The sequence below is a fragment of the Sphaerodactylus townsendi genome, linkage group LG02 (assembly GCF_021028975.2).
Source record: "Sphaerodactylus townsendi isolate TG3544 linkage group LG02, MPM_Stown_v2.3, whole genome shotgun sequence".
In the NCBI taxonomy this organism is placed as follows: Eukaryota; Metazoa; Chordata; class Lepidosauria; order Squamata; family Sphaerodactylidae; genus Sphaerodactylus; species Sphaerodactylus townsendi.
The window spans coordinates 25323257-25344726 of NC_059426.1; the positions used below are offsets into that span (position 1 = coordinate 25323257).

Consider the following 21470-nt stretch of genomic DNA (forward strand, 5'->3'; position numbering starts at 1 on the left):
CTGCAAGGCAAGCCCACTGTTAATGTAACGTTAACCTGCAGTCACAGACAAGCACGCACACACGAACACACAAACACACACCAGTTTTCCAAAGTATCTCATAATGCTGTACTAGAAGTGAAGGAATACTGAGAGCAAAAACCGAGAACTCTTCCATCTTCAACATTCAGGAAATCTTTCAAAACCAAACTGCGTTTCCTAACCCTGTTTGGTCTTTCTTCAATGATGCTATTAAAATGCAATTTCCTTTTTATCGGCCCTTAACCATAACTTGCATTATCTTTACATGAAGGCTTGTAACCCCCCTTGAGTCTCTGAAGTTAAAAGTCAGAGAAGCCGCATGTAAAGCATATATAAACATAGTACAACTATACAACTATACAACTATGAATCGGATGGATGGATGGATGGATGGATGGATGGATGGATGGATGGATGGATGGATGGATGGATGGATGGATGGATGGATGGATGGATGGATGGATGGATGGATGGATGGATGGATGGATGGATGGATGGATTTTACCTCAAACCCTACTTTTTTATAATTTTGCTTTTTATATAACTTTGTATACTAACAAATAGACTGGCGATAGATAGACAAAGCTGGCCACAGATAATAAAACAGACAAGAAGAGCTCTATGTGACTGATTATGTCTAAAACAGGGGTCAGCAACCCGCGGCTCCGGAGCCGCATGCGGCTCTTTCGTCCTCGTACTGCGGCTCCACAGTGGCGACGCCAACAACGGCAAGTTCCAAATGGGACGCGGCGAGCGCACCTCCTTCCCCTCCCCCTCCTTCCTTCATTCCTCTCTCCGGTGTCCTTTCCCCTCCTTCTGTCATCTGGCGCCTGGGAAGGAGAGGAAAAGATGCCGGAGGGAGGGAGGAGATGCGCTCGCCGCATCCCAAGTGCAACTTGCCATCGTTGGCGTCGCTGCTGCTGTCTATTCCGCCCGCTTGGCTGAGGGCAGGGCTTGGGGGGGCGGGGGCGGGGCTTGGGGAGGTGGGGCCAAATGGCTCTTTGGGTGCTAAAGGTTGCCGACCCCTGGTCTAAAACCAAAAGTAGATGCAAGGGTAGGAATGCCAGCTTCCAGGTGGGACCTGGGGATCCCCTGGAATCACATCTCATTTCCAGACTACAGGGGTCAGCTCCCCTGGAGAAAATGGATGTTCTGGAAGGTGGACTCTGTGGCACTGTATCCCCCTGAAGTCCACGTCTGCCCCAGGCTCCATCCCCAAATCTCCAGGAATTTCCCAACCTTGATCTGGAAGCCCTACCCCCACATCCCCCTCTGGTGGCCAGGAGGGACCTAGCACCCCTATGCGATGGTGAAGGCCACACTGATTCTGTATATGTCCGTCCTTTTCATGTCTAAAACCAGATGAGTGGGACAGTCCTACTTTTTACAATGAAATGGGCTCAAAGCTTAGGGAAATTGGACTTCCTTGTGCTCTGTGACTGGCTGCGTGTCATTTTCCCCCTGCCCAGTTCCAACACCAGGGGCTGAGAAGAAAAGTGCTTCCTGCAAGAGACTTGCGTGAGAATAAATGCTCAGCTCCCTTCACCCAACTATACATTTTCCTTTAAAAATCAAGCAGCCACTATGCTTTAGATATGAGCAAGTTGGGGACATGGACAAACATGGCCACCCTGTCATATCTAATTTAGCCCTGACTTCCCCTCATAAAATGGCAGCCTCTCCCTCCGATTACATAAAATCTAACCCAAAACAGCCTACGTGGGAAGAAGCAGCTAGAAAAAAAAGAATGACAGCCACTCTACATACCTACCAATTTCAAGAAAGTTTCCAGAGGAAACAAGATTTAGACAAGGGTTTGAGGGGAGGGGGAATTTAAAAAGAACAGAACACATTTAAGAATCATAAGTGTAACTACCGTATATACTTGGGTATAAGCCAAGTTTTTCAGCCCTATTTCAAGGCTGAAAAATGCCCCCTCGGCTTATACAGGAGTCACTGCTTACCAGTCAGCTCTTCAGGGGGCGTGGCCGGGACGACCTCCCTGCGGCTGCACAAGCCGCTTGTTGCTGCCTTCCTCGGAGGGTGAAGGGGAACCCTGGCTGGCTGGACTTCCTGAAACCCCAGGAGACAGAGGGAGCTCCTTATTTGGGCGACCTCCCTCCACCTCCTGGCTGGGTTTGAGGAAGCCCAGGCAGCCTGGAGGTGGAGGGAGCTCCTTATTTGGGCAATGACATCAGGGGGAGTCACTGCCCAAATAAGGAGCTCCCTCTGCCTCCCGGTTTCCCACCTTCCCCTTATATGCGAGTCAATATGTTTTCCCAGGTTTTGGTAGTAAAATTAGGTGCCTCGGCTTATACACGAGTATATACGGTATAATACAGATGGGTACAACCAGTTCAATGGGCAGTTTAAACACTTCAACAGGGTGACCAAGCACAAGCACAGATTCTACAGCCCAAAATGAAAATGGTGGATCCCACACAAGTCAAATATAACAGGTGTAGGATGTGATCTAAACCACTGTTGGGGGGTGGGAGGGGGGTTGCACAGGTCCCATCCCCAAAACGAGTTTGGCCTGTTTTATTCCCCTCAACCCAGGATTTTTGAAGATCAACCAGTAATCCTTTTGCACAATCCCGAGTTTGAGGCTCTCTCGCGCAAACACAACAGACAGGTAGAACAGTTGCTTGGTATGCAGAAGTCCTAAATTCAGTTCCTATCATCTCCAATTAAAAGAATGGGGTGGTAGGTTTTATGAAAGACATTTAGTTAAAACCCTGGAGTGATGTTGCCAGCCAGAGTAAGCAATGCTGATCTTGTCAGACCAACAGCCTGCTTCAGTATATTACGTTATTATTGGGAAGTCCTACTTAATTTCCACTTACACTGTCCAAATTCTTCTTATATTTGCTAATTCATCAACTGTCAAAGAGTGGTCCATACCAACTCTGAGTGAACCGTTTACTCTTTTGACTGGATCTTGTTTTCACCTCTGCTCTGCAATGTTATATAATACACCTATGTTCTCTGGAAAATTAGGCTATGTTCTTGGTTCTCTTTGCAATAACATTCCTGCAGCAGAATCAAGAGGACAACTCCTCTGTAATATACATCTGTCAAGCTGCTGATCAGATGCCATGGGAGATATTTCTCCATAACATGTTAGCAGCCACAAAGTGATGCAAAGGTCCATTCAGCCTCCAGAATTTTGGACCTCCTGATATTTTCAACTTGTGACTTTCGCCTATTTATGGTATATTTCCTAACAATCACTGCCGGCAACCTGAAAATCCATCTAGAAGACCCCCACAACTTGCCATTTAGGACACAAATATACCCATAAAGCTGTGATAAAATAACAGTCTTGCTTCTCTAGATCAGTCTTGAAGAAACCTCAGAGATCAAAATTCATCTCAGTTGGGCCTGATCATCACGAATTACAATTTCAAATTATGTTTCCCTCAGGTAAGAGTCAGGAAGAAATGTTTCATGGTACAAAATACCCATCAATGTCTAGGAATTTATTGCAAAATCAGGGGCAGAACTTTAGAAGTAGTAGCATCTAATATCTGTGGCAAGTCATTTAGCACTTTTTAAAAGTCTACATTAAACATAATTATGAAGGAGAAAAAGTACATGATTTAGTAAAACTGTAATATTTCCAGACATTTTGAAACCGTAGGGAGAAACTGGGGGCAGAGGGTTGAAATATATGCTACACTTACTATCCTATCAAACCTAAACTTCTTCCAGTGATTTAACAACATAAAAGACATAATTTACAACTTGGTGAACATATAAAAGTGTACTCCATGTCGTATTTATGGAACTTAATAGTAGTTTTTCCATAATTTTTCCATAAAAACTGCAAGTTTACCCAAGATGCAAGAAACAGTTGAAAACTGCTGCACTATTTTCCATGCTACTATAAGGCATGGAAAATGTGCCATCTGAGGTAAAGAAAAAAAAAGTTGAAGGGAGAGAACAAATTCAGTAGTGAACACAAGAAAAGGTATCATAGAATCATAGGCTCCTTCCGCATACGCAAAATAATGCATTTTCAAACCATTTTCACAACTGTTTGCAAATGGATTTTGCTATTCCGCACTGCTTCAAAGAGCACTGAAAGCAGTTTGAAAGAGCATTATTCTGCATGTGCAGAATGAGCCTAGTGTTGGAAGAGACCCCAAGGGCCATCAAGTCCAACCCCCTGCAATACAGGAACACATAATCAAAGCACTCCTGACTGATGGTCATCCAGCCTCTGTTTAAAAACCTCCAAAGGAGACTCCACCACACTCCGAGGTAGTGCATTCCACTGTCAAACAGTCCTTACTGTTAGGAAGTTTTTCCTGATGTTTAGGTGGAATCTCTTTTCCTTCACCTTGAACCCATTATTCCTGGTCCTAGTCTCTGGAGCAGAAGAAAACAAGCTTGCTCCCTCACCAACATGACATCCCTTCAAATATCTAAACATGGCTACCATGTCACCTCTTAACCTCCTCTTCACCAAACCAAACATACTCAGCTCCCTAAGACAGATTCTGCATGGGTGAAAAACAGTAGTGTGAAAACGATGTGAAACCAGTGTAAACCCTTTTAGACCATTTTACACCGCTGTTTTTCGCCCATGCGGAATCCGCCTCAGTCTCTCCTCATAGGGCATGGATTCCAGACCTTTTACCATTTTGGTTGCCCTCCTCTGGACCACTTGGACAGAACCTCTCACACAGTCTAAAAAAGTAGGATTACCAGCACATTCAGATATTAAGCTAAGTCTTAAAGTTTTGAAAACACTAGCCTCTTTAATAATGTATTATAATTAAATATATTCCATTTTTTTTAATTCTCAAGAAAAAAACAGGAGAAAACTACATTGTTCTAGCTCTCCCCCCATCTTTCACATGTTTCTGGTTTGCATATGTATAATATAAAGATCAGCTACGATTGTTGGTACCAAATTTGCAGAAAACCTTTGCCAAGAGACAGCAAAGGAGACACCCAAAGGAGGTTTCACCAGTGTGAGGCAGCTCTTTACGTAGCATTTGGAACAGGAATACCCATGAATCAATGGTGAATTCATCAGGAGTGACTAGCTGGGATGTTAACATTTTGGAAAGCTGGTGCTTCATATAACAAAGTCAGTCAAAGAGTACATGATCCTCGCTATAGCAAATGGCAGTAGCAATTCTATAGTAGGTAGCAATCAAAGCCAAAGGCAAAAAATCCCATAGTGTGAAAAGCAGAGCTGTCCTTTGAGAAGAGATGGGGCAGATCTTGGAGGTGGGGGGGAGATTTACCATTTCCTTGTTCAGTGGTGTAATTTCTGTCTGTTTTTTTAAGCTTCTTAATCGCAATTCTTGATAGCAATTAAGTTTGGCTGATGATGCATACAGGAGTAGACCTCCTCAGCAAACAAAAGATGGCTCTTTACATTAGTCATCCCAACCAAAAGTTCCTATTCTGCAAAAATACTCACGAGGCCCACGCTCAGCGACAAATCGCAGAACCATGAGATTTATCAGGGCACCTCTGACTCAATCACTGTGGGTCTGAAATGTTCTTCCCACTAAAAATCCTACAGATTAATATCTGCGGAGCCTGTGGAAGTATGGGAATGAAGGATATTAACTAAGGGTTTTCAGGTACAGTAAGAACTAGACCGTAATTGCTAAAATTCCACAGTACGCTTTAAATACTTGTCTCAAAATCTCCCAGCCCATTCAAGTACAATCTTTATTACGTGAAATGATGGAGCATCATTTGTTCCAAAGACCTGAAAAAGAAGTGGTGTAGGGTCGTGGCTCTGTGGCACAGTACCTGATCTGTAGGCAGAAAGTGCCAAGTTTAATCCTCTCTCGCACAGACTCCTGGAGACCTTGCGTACCATGCCATTCCACTATTTGTGTTTTGGTTGGATCTTAGGGCCCAGAAGACAAGAGCTCAATGAGCATGGGCAGATGGCAAGCTTACTCACATATTGCCAACTGTAAGGGCTCCACTCTCCTCAGTTGACCTGGCCTGCCATAGGACAACTAAGGCAGACAGCCCAATTGAGGGAATTGCTTATTTTGTTACAGGTATGTGGTGGGAACAATAAGAGAGAAAAGAGAGAATTTCCCCAATGTAATGGAAGGGTGTATTAGTTTGTTAATTATGCTATACTCCTGATCTGGCCTGTAATAGGAAAAGGAAGGCCCACAGCTCAATTGAGCTAATTGCTTCTTTCTTTGCAGGCCCAAGTTGAAGAAAGCCCTGCAGCAGCTACACCCTATGCAGAAGAACAGATGGAATGAAGAAATCCTGCATTATTAATTGTTTGGACTTTCTTGCTTTTCTTTATTTACTGTTACTAGTTGTAACTGTTTTGAGTGCTTTTCTTAAAAGGCACTGACGATTTTGCATAGTTGAGTTGTGCTTTTTAAATATATACACATATTTGATGTTTTTAGTGACTGTTTTTAAAGGATGCCTTTTATGGTGGTTTTTAATGGTTATGTTTTTATGATTGTATGCTTTAAAAGGGCTTTTAACCCCATTATGTAAGCCGCCCTGGGACTTCAGTGTAGGGCTAATGGAATGGAATAAATAAATAAATAAATAATAAAATTATATATATTCACTATTATTTACCCGTAAATGATAGAAAGTTATAGGATTTGAATTAAAGGTTTAATTTGTTGAAGCAATTCCATATTTGTTTGACAAGCTACAGGGTGCTGTCATTATATTAACTTTTCTAAGTCTCCAGTGGAGATTGATGAGCAGCTGCCAATCAGAGTAGGCAATATGGACCTTGGATGATCAATGGAGTGACTGGAAAGCAAGGAAGATCCCACAGCTGAGGCTGCATGAAAGCAGGCCAAAGAACCTCTCTAGAAACTCTCCCCCCACCCCTGCCCCGGTGCTGACCCGGGTCCCCCACCTCCCCAGCGCCCAGGTGTCCCCCCTACCTGTGATATAGTTGGTCCACTTGTACAGAACTCCTTCCATAGTTCAAAGCGGCCGCTTGCGCAGCATCCTGGTCTCTCCCTCCTGCACCAGGGTAAGAGCAGCAGAAGCAAGTGGGGCTCCTCGTGTCGCCTGCTCCCTTCCACGCTCCCAGGCAGCAGCAGCAGCAGCAGCAAAGCTCCTATGGACATGGACAGCTGAGAGGCTTAGCTCGGGGAGCAGCAGCAGCGGCAGCCGCCTTTGGATCCGGCCGGCTCTGGAGAGGCTGGATTGCGGGCACGTGTAGCAGCAGCGGAGTCATGCATCGCCTGTGCGCATCCCAGCCGCTGAGGGGGGAAAGAAAGCGATTACCAAAGAAAAGCAAAAAGAGGCAGCTCTGTGCATTGGCTCCGACTGCTGCCCTTGCCTCGCCGCCAGCCTCTTTCTTTCTTTCCTTTCTCTCCTCCCCCTCCTTTACGTCTGGTTCCCTTGACCTGACGTCTCATTTACTTCCTGGATGAAAGGGGCTGTTTTAAAAAAAAAAATGGAAAGGGGAGGGGAAACGTGCGCCCGCAGTTTGCATGGCCAAAAAGTCAAGGGGAAGTCGTAACGTAGGCGCGCCTGCGTGCGCTCCCACCAAACGGGCTTTGCAAATAACCAGAATGCAGGCATTATGTATCCATACCATCCTGCAAGTTACCAGAACGCATGCATTATGGATGCATACCATTCTGCAAATTACGCACACCACCCCATCTACTGAACACATCTTCCTTCCAGCGCGCCTATCTACAACCTGCAAATCCTATGCCCATTTGTGCGGGATTAAACCCTGCAACGCTAAAGAGCGTCGCGCATTTTGTCTGCAACGGGTTCAGCCCTCCTTATTCCCGACCCGAACCCGGAGGAATTCAATATTCCAAACAAATGACAAATGACATAGTAGGAGCACACCGCTGGTGGGAATTTGGGTTTCAGTGGGATAAATGCCTGGGTTTTGCTGCATGCTTTAAAAGGCGGAGGACAAGCATGTCCGACGGGCGGCAAACCTGCGATTCTGGCCCATTTGCCCTCCACCAGCCTCCCACTTCCTAGGGGGGTCGATAAGGAAGGAGCCCTGCAGCCACAGCCTAAAATGGAGCAAATCTGCAAACAACCTACAGAGGAAGGGGAGGAACCAAGGAGGGAGGTCCAAAAGGAGAGGAACGAGGCTTGCTTATAAAGCCGGCAGCTGGAACATCAGGACTATTTGGGGGGCACGCCCCCGGGGTGACGTCACACAGTGGCAGTGCCACGCAGCCCCGGGAGAAGCGAGGCGCATTCTGACGTTGCGCTGACACGTCCTTGCAGCTGTTGCAGCGGTGCTGGAGGGCAAGATGCGTTTCGGGGCGGCCGCGCTTTGCCTTTGCTTGCAGGCTTTTGCCCTTCTGCCTCTCCAAGCGGGCGGGCAACTGGGAGGTGCCGCTGCGGACCAAGTGCAGATGGAGGTCTTGCACGCCCCCCAGGAGTGCCACCAAAAGAGCAAGAAAGGCGATCTGTTGAATGCTCACTACGACGGCTACTTGGCCGCTGATAAATCCAAGTTTTATTGCAGGTGAGCTCCCTATCCCTCTTTGCTGCGGGGTTTGCGTCTCCTCTTAACGTACTCACCCCCACCCAATGGGAAAGGTACTTTGCTCCAGTGAAAGACTCCTTGGCTTACACCAGTTTTTGAGACCGAGTGCCCAAATTGCAACCCAAACCCCACTTATTTATCGCAAAGTGCCAACACGGCAATTTAACCTGAATACTGAGGTTTTAGTTTAGAAAAACCGGTTGGCTCCGAGGCACACATTACTCGGGAGTAAGCTTGGTGAAGCAACCGTGCAACGCTTCGAATGGGTGAATCACGACCCTAGGAGGGTTTACTCAGAAGCAAGCCCCATTGCCAGCAAACGAGATTACTCCCAGGTAAAGGATTGTGCCCATGCGAGCCTAGATGTATGTGGGGGGGTGATTTTCCACCCCCTCCACATGATGAACTCTGCATGTGTGCCCACAGAAAGGGCTCTGAGTGCTCTCTTTGGCACACGTGCCATAGGTTCGCCAGCACTGGCTTACACCATGAAAAGGACCCACCTTTTAGCCGGCTAGAACCTTTGGATCCAACCTAGCATCTAGAATACTGAATCACAATGTCCAGAGGTGTAGTGAAGCCAAAGCAGGCAATTGGAAGCCGCTCTGTAAGATAAAGGTGTGATGCCCAATATTTCTTTACCAGAGATATCAAGCCAACAGAAGAGAGTTTTAAGTAGCTTTATTTGCAAAGAAAGGGGAGCCGCCCAGGGGTGGGATTCAGCAGGTTCGCACCACTTCGGCAGAACTGGTTATTAAAATGGTGCTTGTAAACAACCAACTGATAACTTATTTGAATCCCACCACCTGAACCGGTTGTTAAATTATTTGAATCCCACCACTGGAGCCGTCCCCACATGGGCAGACTCTGCCGAAACAGTATATCCAGAGCATGTATATTCCTTTCTCCCGAATTTGCCACACCCTCTCTGTTCCCTCGTTGGCTAAGGGTACTTAGAGTCACAACTTTCCAGTCCATCTGTGCACATGTTCTTCCTTGATATGTGGCCCCCTCCCATATTCTTCCTGTATGTCCATTATTATACAGTTTGTCATCAGAGCAGGAGGAGAAATTAGTATGTATTAGCGCATTCAATCTGGTACACGCCTTGTCCTTCAACCTAGTCATTCAGTGGACTTATCTTGTCCTGCCACAAGCATCCTCCCTTATGACTCATCTCCTCATTCCTAGTAGAAAAGTGTTTCTCGTTTATCACAAAGGTTCTCCAGATTAGAATCCACTTTCTCTTAACCATTTCACCTCAGCACGGTGTCATGCCTTAAATCTCACCTCCATTTTCTCCTGTGGAACTGGGCTCTATAGTTTGGAGACTGGTTTTAATTCCAAGAGCTGTCCGAGGCCCACCTGGAAATTGGCAACCCGGTGTCTTCTCCTTCTATCATAGCATATAGAGAGTTCTCACCAAGGTGATCTGATTTATAGTTCAGAGACATTCCTTTGTGTTGTACAGTTAAGGAATAAGTGGTTTGTAGGCCAGCCCTGAGATCCTGTGAGCTTTGTTCTAGAAGAGTTAGGGGCTTCTGTTTGAGATTGTTTGGGCTGCTCTTCATATTTGTCATTTTCAGCCTTCCCTCATTTTGGTAGTCTGTAGAGCCAGAAATATCACACTTGCCCTGTGCCCAAGCAAGATGCAGAATCTGTGAAGAGCCCCTTTACGTAGTTTGTATATGGACTGAAAACCAGAGAAAGGTTAAAAGAGAAAGGGTGGGAATTGGACTGGAAAATATGTGGACAGGTATATTAGACATAACTGTAAAAAGCTCTTGTTGTGTGTAAGTATACAGAGCTATCCTCAGGTGCAAAGGGTGACCTCTGAGGAGAGCCAGCAAGGTGTAGTGGATCTGGAGAGCTGGATCTGGAAGATCTGGAACCAGCTTCAGATCCTCACACTGCCACAGAAGCTTGCTGAGCAACCTTGGGCCAGTAACATACTTAGCCTAACCTACCTCACAGGAATGTTGTGAGGATAAAATGGACAAGAGAATGATAAAATCTGCTTTGGGTCCCAATAATGATATTAAAAATAGATATTGGGCCTGTACCTCCCTCTGCTTGGTTTGCCCATTCTAAAGAATCGCTGGCTTATTTGGGTTTTGTTATTTTGGAGTGTGGCTTCCTAGGACAAGGTCTGGAACCCCAGAATTATCCCCACCTCCGTTCAAACATCCAGTGGGAGGTCTCCTGCCGGCAGCAAATGTTACTCACCTCTGCTCCAAGTGGTACCAGGAGAAAAATTTAATAAGTTGGATGCATGTGTGCTTAAATGTTACTTATTGGGGAAACCTGGAAGTCATGTTAGGTAGTTCTAGGACTCTCTGGGAGCTCTGCGGTTTTCCAGCAAGCAAGGTTATGCCACCACACATACCACCACAAACCCTCACAGTCCTTCTGCTAAAACTCCCACCAGTTGCCAGGGTGAACAGAAGTTCCCACTTCTGACTATGGCCCCTTCCGCACACGCAGAATAATGCATTTTCAAACCACTTTCACAACTGTTTGCAAGTGGATTTTGGTGTTCCGTACAGCTTCAAAGAGCATTGAAAGCTGTTTGAAAGTGCATTATTCTGCATGTGCGGAATGTGTGCCAGATATTGATATTGATCTTTGTCATGAGGTTACCTGCAGGAAAACCACAGAGTTCCCAGCTATTCCTAGAGCTACACTGTTCAAATAGCTAGATTGTGTGCATGTGCCAGTGTTGCTGTGAGAACTTCTCCATCAGAGCTGGTGCACTGGTAGATGTGCTGTGTCTCATGAAAGCACTCATGCTGTGTCCAAGCAAGAAGGAGAAATTCATTTCTGTCAACCCCTTTATATAGTATCCTACTATTTAGAGAGGTTATCATGCATTAATGATTAGTATGGGATTGGTCATTAAAAAAACCCCTCATATACGTCCATTACAAATGATGGTGAGCTGATTGATTCAGTTGCTTTCTTAACATTTAACGAGGGTGCTTTAACATGTCTCTCTTGGTTTTCCTCTGTAGCCGAACGCAAAATAAAGGCCACCCAAAATGGTTTGTTCTTGGAGTTGGACAAGTCATCAAAGGACTGGATATTGGCATGTTGAATATGTGTCCTGGGGAGAAACGCAGAGTAATCATTCCACCTTCGTTAGCATATGGGCTGCAAGGATATGGTAAAACAAAGATGTTTCTTTGGCTTTTCTGTATATATTCATATACCAGTAGTCCCCAACGTAATGCCCGTGGGCACCGTGGTTTTAATGGACACTTCTGGTTTTCAACAAGTGTTTTTAGGAAGTTGGTGGAACCAGGTGGGGGGTTTGCCAGGTAGGGCTTCTGATCTGGAGATTTAGAAATCTGGAGATTTTTAAAAAGTTATATCAGCAACATCTGCCACCACAGCCCAAGGATCCTCACGTTGTTACTGTAGGTAACATTTTAAAAGGTATCCATATTAAATAGAGATTCTGCCTGAAATATTGAAGAATTACTATTAGACTAAAGTCTGTGGGAACATGGCAATTTGAACTAATTTGAGCTGGCAGATTAACAAAATCCATTCCAACATAGGCTTCTGTGAGTGAGAGCTCCCTTCATCAGGTGCATGGGAGTGCATATTTATTAGGCTAATGCTTTTATGTTCACAACAGAAGGGCAGATGAGTAGATGATACAAAGAGAGGCCAGTTTAAATCCAGAACTAATGAAAGAGAGTAATCAGTTTATTCAGAGACTACCCCCAACTATTATTTGGTAGGCAAAATAGAATTAAAATCTAGTGCAAGGTAAGCAGGTACAGTAGGAAGTTACAGAAAGCTATGCAAGATCTAGTGCAAGGTAAAGAATTTCAAGTCATAGACTCATTCATTGGGAAATCAGAGACAGGAAATGGAAATGGTTCCACTAGTATAATCTGAAGTCACATGACCCACCAACCCTGCAAAAGCAGCCTGGATTTGGCCTGCAGTGTCTAGATGGGAGATCTCCTGGGAACTGTATGCATACTGTCATTAGGAGAGGAGATATATATATACATGTAATAGATAAGTAATATACAGATTCTTATCTTGCTGCATTCCATTGTTCAAAGTGTTTTTCTTCCAGCTCAGGGTGCTTTCAGAATTGAATCTGCACTGGAAGAGAGATGTTTCACTATGATGTGCAGTATTGTGGCATGGTCTAGTTATCCTTGCCCAAGTTGTCCATTTTCTGTACAAAATAGATCCTTTACAGGTAGAAACATGAACAAATACATGTGTATTCTCCTCTCCCCTCAGGTAAAGGGTGGCCCTAAATTTGAACCAGTGATGCTAAAGGTGTACAGACGCTGCATCTTTTTTACTTCCATAGACTGAATTTGTTTGCCACTATTTCCCCAACCATATTTGACACATCCTACAGTGCAATCCTATGTGAAATTATGCCAGTCTAGAACCGTTGAAATCAGTGGCCATAAACTTATCACTATCAGTCGTACAACAGATATTCTTAAAGAGCAGCTGAGCATTGCATGGTTCCTGAATACTAACTTGAGGCTGTTTGTTTTAGGTTGCAACTGAAGATGGTCTTTCCCCCCACCTACTGTATACTTAAGCCTGCATGCTGGGCAGGATGGTTCTAGTTTTTAGTGTCAAGAATGCATGTGGCTTTCTAAGGCCTTACGTGTGTTTTCCTGTGGTATGTATAATTCTCAAAACTGCACGTAGCTGAATCTTTTGTTCCTTTTGCTTACTACATCTTAAGAGCTTAGTGATAGCAAAGTTTGAGCTCCATAGAATTACCTAGCATGTTCTCAGGGGGTGGGGGGATTGTAATAAAAAAGTTTGAAGAAATAGTAATATCTTAGACCAGGCTTGCATGATTTGTAATATACCAGGCTAAGAATCCCACCAGATAATGTACAAGTGGTTTGCCAAGGGTTCAGTAAATATGTTTTTTGGACTTCAAAAATTCATGTCTGTCAATCACTGATGGGCTGTTATTCATGACTGGGGATTATAGGTTGGGCAAGCGCAGATTATATGTAAATGGCTATATTGTATTTTCTTTCACTCTGAACGCATCAAAATACGTAAGCATTCATATCCCCTGTGTTAATGAAAAAGGCTGTTCCAATTTTTAGTTTTCAGGGCAGTGTATGGAAGGTCAGGAAAGAAGAAAATGCTAGATTTTATACTATTCTGTTAATGACAGACTAAATTATTCTGTATTAATGGCATGTTGCATGTCTTGTCAAGAACTCTTTTGGGACTAACTTTGGGAAGCTTTGCGAGTTCATTATTGGTTCCTAACTGCTACTTTGTTTCTGACCCAAAGCCAAGTTTTTGGGCATAGGTTTGATATTGTAGTCTACTAAACATCAAGTCTTTCTGGAAGTCCAATTTCTTCCTTGAAACTAAGAATTTTCCCCTCTCAACATTCTGAATCTGCCCCCTACGCCAAAAGCCAAATTTCATATTATGCTTTCTCTCTTTTATGCAATGGGTGTTTGGCTAACCATTCTATGTTTAAGGAACAGTGACTGCATGACATTATGGAACAAACTTAGAGCTATTTACTGTTTTTCCTTTTTCTTCAAGAGCAGTTAAACCTGGCTACCAATATACTTAGGGTACAGTCCATTTGGAAATACCCGCTACGGTATTTAAAAATCGAACCTATCTAACCTAGGAATTAAAAGTAATATTTTTCCAAATAACAATGGAAACATCACCATCTGTGTTTAAGGTTATCTGTGACCAATGTAAAAGTCCCTGTAATGGTCTTGTTACATTCTTAGAACCAGCAAAAATTCCACCAAATGCAACACTGATCTTCGAGATTGAATTGTATGCGATAACTAAAGGACCACGCAGTGCCGAGGCTTTTACCCAAATAGACTTGGACAGTGACAAAAAACTCTCAAGAGATGAGGTAATGAGTTTTGTTGCCAACTGCCTCAGGAAAATACCCTCTCATTCTACTCACCTTTGGTCTCTAATCTTTTCTTCCTATCGTACCCTAGCAAGCGTAAATGAAAAGTTAAGTTTAAAAATTGGCAGATCTTATTTTCATTTCCTCCCACTCTTCTAGAAAAAAATAGCACAGTTGTCTTCCGCATGTGTACATTTGTCATGATGGGGCCGTTGGGGGGAAATTTACTTTTGCTTCTTGCAGGTACAGTGTTATCACTTCTGACGGTGGCCTTGGTGTTCCGTGGCTGGGAAGAGACTCCAGGCCGGACAATGTGAACTGTTTGCTTCTCATGTGGGGGTGGGGATCTTACACTCATATTATCAAGAGTCTGGCGTGTTTTTCGCCAGAACTCTCTATATGTCCCTGACATGTCTTCAATAAAAGCCTTGAACCAAACAAGTGAATTATTGTCTGAATGGGGAATCTGACAACATACACCCTCAAATTAATTTCTCTGGAGAACAAGTGACCTTCCCCAATACCCATATTCTTCCTAGACTAATTTCATGAGCAGCATAAGATTTGTTTTCATTGTCTCACCCATAAGGAACGCTCTTATTTTAAGATTTTCAGTCAATTTTTTAAAGCCATGGTTGCCGACTTCTGTTTAAATATAATTTATAAGAACCGTAACCTTTTAAAATAGCGTTAAATATTTTATTGTTTCAGCTGTAGTCATTTTACTGTACTACTATAATAACCAACTTTATGATAATCCTCTATTTCCCATTTGATTCTTTCAGATAAGTGATTATTTGAAGAAAGAATTTGAAAAAGATGGAAAGAAACGTGACCCGTCGGTTCATGGTACAGTTTTGGTTGATATATTTAAAAGAAATGACCATGACGGAGATGGGTTCATATCTGCAAAAGAATACAATGTCTACCAACACGATGAACTATAACTAATCAGTACCAGGAGATCTTTCATTGCCTTATGGACTGTATGGGCCCCAATCTAGCAATTCTTCTTGCATGGACTTTCAATGGAATGGACACTTCAATGGAATGGACAGGGCTGCATTTATAGCACTGTCCCTTCCATTTAAATCAGTATGAAAGTTAGTTTGCCCTTCATGCACACCAGAGTGAAGGTGGAGTTGTGGGTTATAGGTGTAAGAGTTGCAGTCCATTGAAAAGCCATGCTCTGTTCTGTCCCCTTAATGTCTCTGGGACTTGTGCATGAAACTTAGAATCATAGAGATGGAAGAGACCACAAGGGCCATCGAGTCCAATTCCCTGGCATGCAGGGTTACACAATCAACGAGTACTCCTGACAGATGGCTATCCAGCCTCTCTTTAAAAGTCTCCAAATAAGGAGACTCTGCCACTCTCTGAGGTAGCTTATGCCACTGTCAAACAGTCCTTACCATCAGGATGTTCTTCCTAATGTTTAGGTGAAAATTCTTTTTCTGTACCTTATTTCTTGTCCTAGTCTCTGAAGCCGCAGAAATCAAGTTTGTTCCATATTTAAACACGGCTATCATGTCACACCTTAACCTTCTCCAGACTTAACATACCTGGCTCCTTAAACCACTCCTCACAGGACATGGAATCCAGACCTTTAACCATTTTGGTTGCCCTCCTCTGGACTTGTTCCAGCTTGTCAGCATCCTTCTTGGTGCTCAGAACTGGACACAGTATTCCAGGTGAGTCTGACCAATGTAGAATAGAGCGGTATTATTACATCCTTCTATCTAGACACTATATTCCTATTGATGCAGCCAAGAATTGCATTGGCTTCCTTGGCTGTCACATCATGCTGCTGACTCATGTTCAGTTTGTGGTCTGCTAAGACTCCCAGATCCCTTTCACGTGTACTGTTATCAAGCTGGGTGTCACCCATCTCATATCTGTGCATTTCATTTTTTTCTGTTTAAGTGTTGGTATCATACCTTTTGGTTTGGTCTGTCAACCAATTACAAATCTAACAGTTGCATTGTCTAGCCGACATTTTACTAGCTTGCTTGAAATAATGTCATGGGGGACCTTGTCAGAGACCTTAAAGAAATAAAGGCATGCTACATCCACAGCATTCCCTTCATTTACCAAACTTGTCATTATATATTAAAAAAGAGATTAGTCTGGCCTGACTTGTTTTTGAGAAACCCATGTTGACTTTTAGTGATCACAACATTCCCTACTGAGTGTTTACAGATTGTCTGTTTAATGATCTGCTCCAGAATCTTTCCTAGTTCTGATGTCAGGCTGACTGGGTGGTAATTGTTTGGGTCCTCTTTTTTCCCCTTTTTGAAGATGGGGGACTATTAGCCCTCCTCCAGTCTGCTAGGATGTCTGTCTTCCAAGAATTCTCAAAGATTGGTTCTGAGATTACTTCTGCCAGTTCTTTTAGTACCCTGGGATGTAGCTCCTCTGACCCTGGATAATTGAATTCATTTAAAGAAGCCACATATTCCTGTACTACTTTTTTGTTCCGTGCTGAATTTCTCCTACTGCATCTTCTGTTCCATTTCCTCTGGTTGAGTACTGTTTTCCCTTTGGGAGAAGGCCGAGGCAAAGAAGGTGTTGAGTAGTTCTGCCTTATCTCCACGCAGTGACCCTATCATATTGTTTTTCTTCCTTTTGCTATGGACATAACAAAAAAGTCTTTTTTACTTGCTTTTAACCTCTCTAGCAAGCCTGAGCTCATTCTGTGCTTTAGTTTTTCTGACTTTCTCCCTAGACATCCTGGCTATTCATTTTAATTCCACTTTGGTGATTTCCCCATTTCCATTTCTTGTATGTGTCCCTTTTAAATCTTAGTTCAGTTGAAAGTTCTGTAGACACCCATTCTGGTTTCCTTAGACACCTCCTATTTTTTTCCTCATTGGAACTGTTTGAAATTGTGCCTTCGAGATCTTGCTTTTAAGAAACTCCCATCCATCATGCACTCCCATCTCTTTTAATATACTTAACCACAGGATCACACCTAGTAGTTTCCAAAGTTTACTGAAATCAGCTTTCTTAAAAGTCTAGATTGTGTGTCTGACTACGCTTGGCATCCTGTTTCCACTGTACAGCAAATTCCAGGAGAACAGGTGATCCCCACCTAAGGATCCTACCACTTAACTTGTGATTTGGATTTATAGCTGAAACATTCCAAAATGTGTGTGTTATTTTCTGTACTTTGTATTGCGATTTTTATGCCTTCTCAAGAATAAAAGTAGTTACATTTCAGTAACAGAGTTTGATAAACTGTGAAAAACAGGAGTCGTCTGTATTCTTTGTGATTATTCTGCTGTAAGTGGAACATGTAGAACATGGGGGGGAAGTTTGCTACCACAGTATACCCATATGAGGATACAGAGGTGGATTCCTGCTGTGCCAAATGCTGCATCTGAATCCTCAGCCACTTCCCTAAGGTGATATGAAAGGCAACTTTAGGAATAAATGTTGAGCTGAAAATCAGCAGAATCTTTTGCTTCTTTTTCTTTGCTCCAAGTGTTTCCTCAGGCTCCCTCCCACCTGACCGCCCTTCCAGTTGAAAAGACCTCTCTGTAGTGTTCTGAGGTGATGTTTATTCTGCTTTCTTGCCTGCCTTAGCTTTTCCTACTTATTTTCACTCCACCAAAGGCTCTCGTCTTAGAATTCTTAGTTGGACCCAAGAATAGGATAGCTTAGTTGTATCTGGTAGCAGTCATGGAGCTACAAGGGGGGGTGCGCCGTGCACCGGGCTCACGCCTGGGGGCGCAAAAAAAATCGCCCCAGGCCCCTCTCCCCACGGCGCCCCCCACCCCCCTTCCCACACTTACCTTAGTTCCTTTCCTTTTTCAAAACTTTTTCAGGGTGCAAAAAGCCTGTTCTCAGTAAAAACTGCCTGAGGAACTACAGTTCCCAGGAGACCTTGGAGCTCACAAGGTCTCCTGGGAAGTATAGTCCCTCAGACATTTTTACTGAGAACAGGCCTTTTGCAGCCTGAAAAAGTTTTGAAAAAGGAAAGGAACTAAGGTAAGTAGGGGAAGGGGGGCGCCGCGGGGATGGGCGGGGGGGGGGATATGTAGCATGCACACCGGGCGCAGTTTGGCCCAGCTACGCCTGTCTGGTAGAATGATAGAACAGTCAGTGCATGGTGGGAAAGAGGTGACTCTGAGGTAAAAGGGAGATCCTTTGCTTTAAGCAAAACAGTTGTTTCCTCTTAAACATAAGTACTTTATTGAGAAGTATGACAATGTAACAGTTTCAGTAAAAGTCATAGTGTAATGGCTTCAGATGGACACAGTTCTTCTTTCTCTAAAGTTCCATAAACAGAACTAGCCTCAAAGGCTTATTTTCTCACTTGCCACATAGATTAATAATATCCACAAAGCTTAATTTCTTAACTTGCCACTTAGGATAATAACTTCAACAAAGAGCGCAGCACCTCATTCAACTCTTCCCACACACACACTGAACACAACTCTCCATCCAAAAACAAGTCACTTTTGTCCCTTGGGTACAGCTACCATCCAATCATAACACACTTCAATCACCCATCCAGGCCCCTCTTTCATACATCAGAGGCCTGCCATTTTAGGATAAGTCACTGCTGGCTTTGCACTTGGCATGAATCTGGCATAACTGATGGGAGCATCTGTGATCTATTTTAACAAAATCCTTCAGGGAAGACATGCTTTAGTTCACAGAGTTACAGAAGCACAGTGAAAGCACTAAGGATACTGATACAAATGTGCAAACAGCAAGACGTTAATCCTGACAACACAAAACAAAATCCCAATGTATACTTTCAGCCACAGAGTAAATTTCACTTTGCAGATTTAGACCTTTTTTTAAACAAAACAAAAAATAGTCTGGTTGTGGTGGGTTTTCTGGGCTGTGTGGCTGTGGTCCAGTGGATCTTGTTCTTAATGTTTCGCCTGCATCTGTGGCTGGCATCTTCAGAGGTGTATCACAGGGAAGTCAACTTCCACAGGACCACAGCCACACAGCCTGGAAAACCCACCACAACCTGTTGAATCCAGCCATGAAAGCCTTCGACAATTAAAAAAAATAGAGCTTTCAGCTCCCACAGGATGTTTACTTCTATTCCCTATCAGTGTAATATATCTAAAAACTGAATGTGCACCGAAAAGTCAAAACATTGGCAGGGATTACTTTGAACATTCTGGTTCTTTTATCAGGTATCAGTAGGACCCTTTTCTGCAATAATGCACTGTCCTCTACAGCTATTTGTTACTATTTTTGGCTTTTTTAGCAGAGATCCTATTGGAGAGTTGGAGGAAGGAACAGCCTGGAATCAGTGGATTCAGATCTAGCAATCTGTAGGTACAAGGACTGCAGATCTCTCTTCCCACAGCAGTGCTTTCTGACTCTAGGAAAGTTGATTCCTCAGATCTTTTGGGATCTGTGTGCTCCCATGTGGGGATTAGGCCAAATAGCTCCTGTGGCCATGGAAATCAATTTTCCTGGAGTCTGAAAGAATTGCTGGGAGGAAGAGATTCACATCTGCCAGTGCCTTTTGCTGGCAGATCACTGGGTCCAGAGCAATGTCCTGATGACTGATGTTGTCAAATGATAGGGCTGATCCTTTCTTCAATGTTGCTAATCCAACAATAAGAATTGCAGCTCAGGGTATTGACAAGGATTTTGCAGCAAGAGTTGCACATAAGCATCCTTTCACATATATTGCCAATGGTGGATCATTGCAATTGATACCTCTAGTATTACTGCTCAGTCCCAATGCTGTTAAGATTCACGTTTCAGCAGTTTAATTACTGCTGAAAACCAGCTGTTTCTCCCGGGTTACATGAAAGAGATTGTGAGGATGGTTCTGGAGCAGAGTATAGCTGCTTTGTTCTCAGGCAGAAACAGATGAGTGTACTGGGTATAATGTCCCTTAATTAAATGTATGGGCATGTAGGAAGTTTCTTTTCAGCCTATCTGCTACGAGAAGCAGCAGGCCTATTATCTTTCCTGGAAAATCAATGCAAAGAGTGATGAAGTTTTATTTTGTGTACATTTTGTCTACATTTATTTTGTGTACATTTTTAAAAGAAGCACAAGTTTAGACTTGTGCTGTCATTTGCAAATTAGAACTAGTGACATCGGAATAAAGAATCCAAGGCATGTGGCTCATACCCAAGAGGTTTAGATATTTAATCCCCTCTACTTTTAGAATGGCTCCAGCAGAGAAATACTCAGCAGCAACTCTAGAAGGCTCCAACAGCACCAATTTTAACCATGAAATCTTGAATGCAGTTGTGGACAGCGCCATCTACCTCCCAGGAGGTGATAATGGTTGACACTGTGAAGACTATGGCAGAGACACAGCTGGATAAATGGAGTGTTGTCTGATTCAAAATGGTACATTTTTATTACAAAAATGAGATTCTTTTGAAATCAAAAGGCATTACGAATAGCAAGTACAACAGTTAAAAACAAGTTCAGTTCAAATTATGTTAACAGTAAATATGGAGTAAAGAGGACAGCAATGTAAGAGGGAGAAGAAATTGGCAATCCAAACATTTGCGCAGTGCTAGCTTATAGCTTTTCTTTCCCTGTTTAAATTAAATGTATCTTTAAATGAAGCAAATACAAACATGCTATTAATCGGATACTTCAATTAAATATTTATAGCATCAATAAATAATTAATTTGCTTTGTTGCCACCTTACACTGGTGTATTTAAGGGAAATCACATGATTTTCTTTAGGCAAAGAACCAATGTTTCCAAGTTACTCTGAAAAATATACAAATTACTAGTATGCGTCATTTTAAATTTAAGAAGCTCCTGTTTTGAAATTCTAACCAAAAGGGCAAATGCTAGCTATTTATTCGGTTTGAAAGAATTACCCCAGTACAGAACACACTTGGAAAAATGGTTCTGAATTAGTGATTCTCTTACTGAAGAAAGGCATTGCTCTAAAACCCCCACAGGAGATAAAATAATTTGTTGCTCCATGTTTTTATACTGTTGCAATTAAAACTCACTAAGAAGAAGAAGAAGAGTTTTGATTTATATCCCCCCTCTCTCTCCTGTAAGGAGACTCAAAGGGGCTTACA

General features: G+C 43.2%; 2 protein-coding genes across 3 annotated transcripts in view; one reads left to right on the plus strand and one right to left on the minus strand.

Annotated features, from left to right (window-relative positions):
- The window catches only part of PLEKHA3 (pleckstrin homology domain containing A3), a 36003-nt gene extending 27930 nt beyond the window's left edge, over positions 1 to 8073 (minus strand). Inside the window, exons 1-2 of one of the 2 annotated variants that reach the window (XM_048486571.1) lie at positions 7962 to 8073; positions 6936 to 7259 (exon numbers count right to left, since the gene is read on the minus strand). In XM_048486571.1, the coding sequence (XP_048342528.1) occupies positions 6936 to 6975 (40 nt within the window). In that variant the 5' untranslated portion in view covers positions 6976 to 7259; positions 7962 to 8073. Of the gene's footprint in view, positions 1 to 6935; positions 7380 to 7961 lie in introns of those variants that run through there. The other variant, XM_048486570.1, reaches the window with a different exon arrangement.
- A 94-nt stretch (positions 8074 to 8167) lies between these two features.
- On the plus strand, positions 8168 to 17676 carry FKBP7 (FKBP prolyl isomerase 7). Its single transcript, XM_048486847.1, has 4 exons — positions 8168 to 8506; positions 11539 to 11690; positions 14296 to 14429; positions 15215 to 17676. Exons 1-4 carry the CDS (start codon positions 8289 to 8291, stop codon positions 15374 to 15376), a joined length of 666 nt encoding a protein of 221 aa, XP_048342804.1. The 5' UTR covers positions 8168 to 8288; the 3' UTR covers positions 15377 to 17676.
- The last annotated feature ends 3794 nt before the right edge of the window (positions 17677 to 21470 follow it).

Coding starts and splice junctions, on each gene's coding strand:
- FKBP7 (XM_048486847.1), top strand. CDS start 8,289: ATGCGTTTCGGGGCGGCCGCGCTTTGCCTTTGCTTGCAGGCTTTTGCC. Junction 8,507..11,538: donor AAATCCAAGTTTTATTGCAG/GTGAGCTCCCTA, acceptor TTTCCTCTGTAG/CCGAACGCAAAATAAAGGCC. Junction 14,430..15,214: donor AAAAACTCTCAAGAGATGAG/GTAATGAGTTTT, acceptor TGATTCTTTCAG/ATAAGTGATTATTTGAAGAA.